We start from the raw sequence: 4201 nt of genomic DNA, 5'->3' as shown, positions 1-4201 counted from the left end.
TAATAAAGCACAACAAAAGTCCAACAAATATCTATACAAAAAGATTACATATCATTCTAGCTCTAATGATGTCATCAAATAATAAAAGCCAAAAATTTTGAAAAACCATAATTTCTTTTTCAAAACATTTTATTCATTTCACAACTTTTATCAATGGGGAAAGCCGTCATTTCAATATAATATTATGTAAAAACAAAATTACAAATTTATTTAACTATGCAAGAGGCTTATCACTAAATACACCATTAGTCGAAGTACAAATAATGTTTTATCTAAGAAAGACTTTTATATGTAGACTCCAGCCATTTAGTTGAAGTACAAAAACTTTCTATAGAACTTAGGATTGTCACTCCGATTTCTCGAAGTTAAAAATTGGTCAAGTAACCCTGGTTTCTGTTCAAATCTATAGACTCCAAAATACAAGTACACCGTTGACAATGTAACTTACTCATAATATGATTACGAGTAATAAGCCTCTTTATGGAAAATTTATTTCTTATTACAAAATTGATGAAACCTACCCCGGCGCCTAAAACAATGGCTAAGCCGAATAATTCGAAGAAAAATGGAGACATAAAATAAATATGAAGAGCTACTTCAATGGTTTTCAACAAATCCGATTGGGCTTCTGCTCAACAAAAACAAATTTCTTCTTCTCTTCGGCCGCTCTGCGACAGCTAACAATCTCGTCCACCACATGACACGACTTCAACCTCGCAGTCTCCTCCATATCTTTCTCTTCTTTGAGTTCAGGATGGCTTTCTACCAGAGATGCCGTCACTTCCCTCACTATCTTTGAAGGAAGCGCGTCAAGATCCCGCAACACTTTCTCTATGTCCCGAACCAGTCGTTCTGCCAGACTGCGGTTGAAATCTTCGCGAATCACCACGCGCAAAAGGGTTACGTGCTGTGCGTCGGGGGCCATGGTGTAGGCGGGCACGATCCACCCGAACCTTCTCAGGTGGTCAGAGATCTCATACACATCGTGCCTGCTACTGTCCTTGAGCGAAAACGCCACTAGAGGGACCCCCACCTCTTTCGACAGTATGTTGAACCGTCCGGTCCTCACCAAACCATCGGCCAGAGCCTTGGCGTTTGCTGCGCAGTTACGCATGATGTTCCGATACCCCTGCTCAAACAAACAATTCAAGACGCATCACATACAGCACCTTCACAGGGATCACAAGTGAATGAAATAAAAATAATAAAAGTTTGATGGGCAACAACAGACCTCGAACCCCAGACGTGTGAGCTGGTAATATTGAGCAATTATCTGGCTGGCCCCTGCAGGCGGCGAATGTCAAGAATTTAATTCAAAGATTCTTTCCCCAGAGAAAACCTCCAATATCCCCATTGACGTAATAGATTAAAATGCAATACAGAGATCATCCAGTAAAAATATATAATTATACCTTTGGAGAAGTTGAGGGTGAAGGTTGGCTGATCGGCCCCCAAATAGTTGATGTGAAAGATAAGCTCTTCAGGGAGGTCTTGCTTTGTTCTCCAGATAGCCCACCCGACTCCGGCATAGACAAGCCCATACTTGTGCCCGCTGACGTTTATGCTCTTCACCAAGGGAAGGCGGAAGTCCCATTCCAAATCTGGGTAGAGGAACGGTGCAACGAATCCGCCGCTCGCCGCGTCCACATGTATACCTGTGTCCCACCTGCACCCATAAACGCAATCAACGGAAACAACCACACTTTATTTCCACCCACAAAAAGACCCACACCAGACTGTTTTTTTGGCCGAATCATGAAAATTTCGGTAATATTTTGATAAATTTTTTTGGGCAGATTCCGGTGTCCAGACATTCCTCCTCCGCCTTGGTAGACTTGTCCAAAACCAATAGTTTAAATCAATAAAGTGCATGTCCAGCTGGAGAGGATGCAATGTATGACCCACAAAGAAAAACGGGAAGCAGAGGCTGGGAAAATATCAGCAAACGCCAAAAGGACCAGAGCTTCGACAGCATTTGGGTATAAAGCGAAGAGTGGAAAGATGCAGGAAACTGATGGTATTTTAAAATTTGGATGTGATTTTTGAAAATATTTTAGAATTTGATAAATAAAAAAGGTTAGAATTTGCTAATTTGGTGTTGACAGATATGTTTTAGGTTTAAAATATAAATAAATACTCCTGTCCAGCCCGACTCTGAAATAATTTTGGAATCTACCATCTAAATTAATTAATTAAGCTGGAGCCAAATTAAAAATAATACCTACAGACACTGATCTTGTAATAATTTGGTGCTGGACAGATATGCATTAGGTTTAAAATATAAATGAATGGAATATATTGGTTAAATTGATTATGCTTTAAATTCCCATATGGATGGCAAATTGAAAAATTTCAGAAGATTTTTTTGAACTTACCCTGTTTCCTTGTTTCTCTGAATAAGAAGATCATTCAACAGCTTGACATCCTCGAACTCTCCATTATATGTGGAACCCAAGATGGCTGCCACACAAATAGTGTTCTCATCCACCATCTCAACAGCCTTGACAGGGTCCATGACATAGTAACCCTCCCGCAGTTTAACTTCTTTTAACTCTACTTCAAAATAACGAGCAAATTTCTCCCAACACACCTGCAATTGTAGTGTGCACTACAAATGTTAGTAAAAGGTACTGAACTTACTTAAAAAATTGTCCTAAATTTTACTGTACTTTAGGTGTGTTGAATATAAATGTTTGGCCAAGCTAAACCCATCTCAGTCCTGGAGGTTGTAAGCTCCACATATGTAACCTCTCAGTTTCATCAACCTCTCCGAGCCTATCAAGCAGGCATTTTAATGGATTTGGGTTTTAATCTAATTGATAAACAGTACCTATGCGCATATCAGACAGAAATATCGATTTAGGCAAATCTAATTGATACAGTGGAACTATATAAGCCCAGATGGACTTTGGGCTAAATCTAATTGATACAACTCAACTTATAGAGTTCGAGAATGTCAATGTTACCTGCACATTTGCACCAGTCACAATGTTTGGCTTGTCATACGGCTTTCCCTCTGCCTTGCGCTTGTTCTGCCATTTGCGTTTGAATGCCAGGCCTGCTAACATGATCGCTTCTGAAGATCCAACCGTAGCCACGCCCACAGCTTCATCTCTATCGCCAAGTGGGGCATTAAAAAGATTGGCTATAATGTTCACACATCGATTCTTTTCCAGGTCCAAACACATGAAAGAAATCAACACTTTGAGGGAAAAATAGAGAAAAGGGGGCAAAATAAATAAACGAATGCCCAAATAACCAAAATAGATCTGGGAGGGGGTTTCAGATTAGAAGCCGAAGATCGTCACAGGGCCTGCCATTACCTGGAATTCTGTGGTAATCGGATACTCGTCCATGTCGACATAGTTCTTGTTGATTGCCTGCATCATGAGCTTATCGCATTCTGGTTCCATCCAAGTGGAGACAAAAGATGCAAGATTAAGTCTGGGGTTCCCATCCAGCATCAGCTCGTCGCTGATAATCTGATAGGCCGCATCTTTGGGAATGGACCTATCCGGCATTCGAAACCTGCAAACACAAACATTCAGGATGACAAAATCCAATGGAATCTGTAATCTATGTCCACAAATATTCCTAAAATGGCAGATATACATACCGAGGCAAGCATTCCTGTACATATCTAGAGGCAAAAGTTGACTGTACATGGGCATCCGAATCAGGCGCAGCTCGACTTAGAACCATTTTTTTCTGAAATACGGAAGAACAGAGGTTGATCTTCGAAGAGAACTTAATCCACAATATGTTTCACAATATGTGGTCAGTTGCAGAACAGCGAAGAAGTGGTAGCTACTAGCGATGGAAGATGGGTTGTGGAATCAGGGGCACTTTATACTAATCCCCGACTGATCGAAATATAGTGTTACCGTTGAAGGAAATACAGTGTTCCCATCGGAAGCAAATATGCCGGACCCGGGTAATCGAATTAGAGGGTAAACCATTATCTTCATCAATTCCGGAATTGTTTTGGGGTCAATTCGTTGAATAGGGAAATAACGCTTCCGCGGCCCGCCGGTTCACGCGGTGAACGAAGGTAGAGGTTTGTCTATGTCGGAATTGACCGTTTGAAATCGTCGACGTGAGGGCCTGCCATCTAGAATCCGCCCAAAGACTACGACCCTCACCATTCCATAACCGTTGTCCAGTTAAGAACTTGAATCTTGTTAGAATTTTATAAATCAAA

The 4201-nt window shown here is 40.9% G+C and overlaps 1 protein-coding gene across 1 annotated transcript; it reads right to left on the bottom strand.

Annotated features, from left to right (window-relative positions):
• Positions 1 to 376: 376 nt before the first annotated feature.
• LOC149234180 (glutamate decarboxylase 4-like) lies at positions 377 to 3874 on the bottom strand. Its single transcript, XM_089371783.1, has 7 exons — positions 3617 to 3874; positions 3324 to 3528; positions 2967 to 3167; positions 2376 to 2590; positions 1413 to 1666; positions 1232 to 1284; positions 377 to 1129 (listed from the first exon to the last, which is right to left on the bottom strand). Exons 1-7 carry the CDS (start codon positions 3700 to 3702, stop codon positions 608 to 610), a joined length of 1536 nt encoding a protein of 511 aa, XP_089227909.1. The 5' UTR covers positions 3703 to 3874; the 3' UTR covers positions 377 to 607.
• Between the last annotated feature and the right edge of the window lie 327 nt (positions 3875 to 4201).

Source organism: Pinus tabuliformis, chromosome 8 (genome assembly GCF_031772625.1).
Source record: "Pinus tabuliformis cultivar Carrire ecotype Pingquan chromosome 8, CPIR1, whole genome shotgun sequence".
Classification (NCBI taxonomy): domain Eukaryota; kingdom Viridiplantae; phylum Streptophyta; class Pinopsida; order Pinales; family Pinaceae; genus Pinus; species Pinus tabuliformis.
The sequence above is the reverse complement of the archived record's forward strand: the minus strand, read 5'-3'. Positions and strand labels throughout refer to the sequence as shown.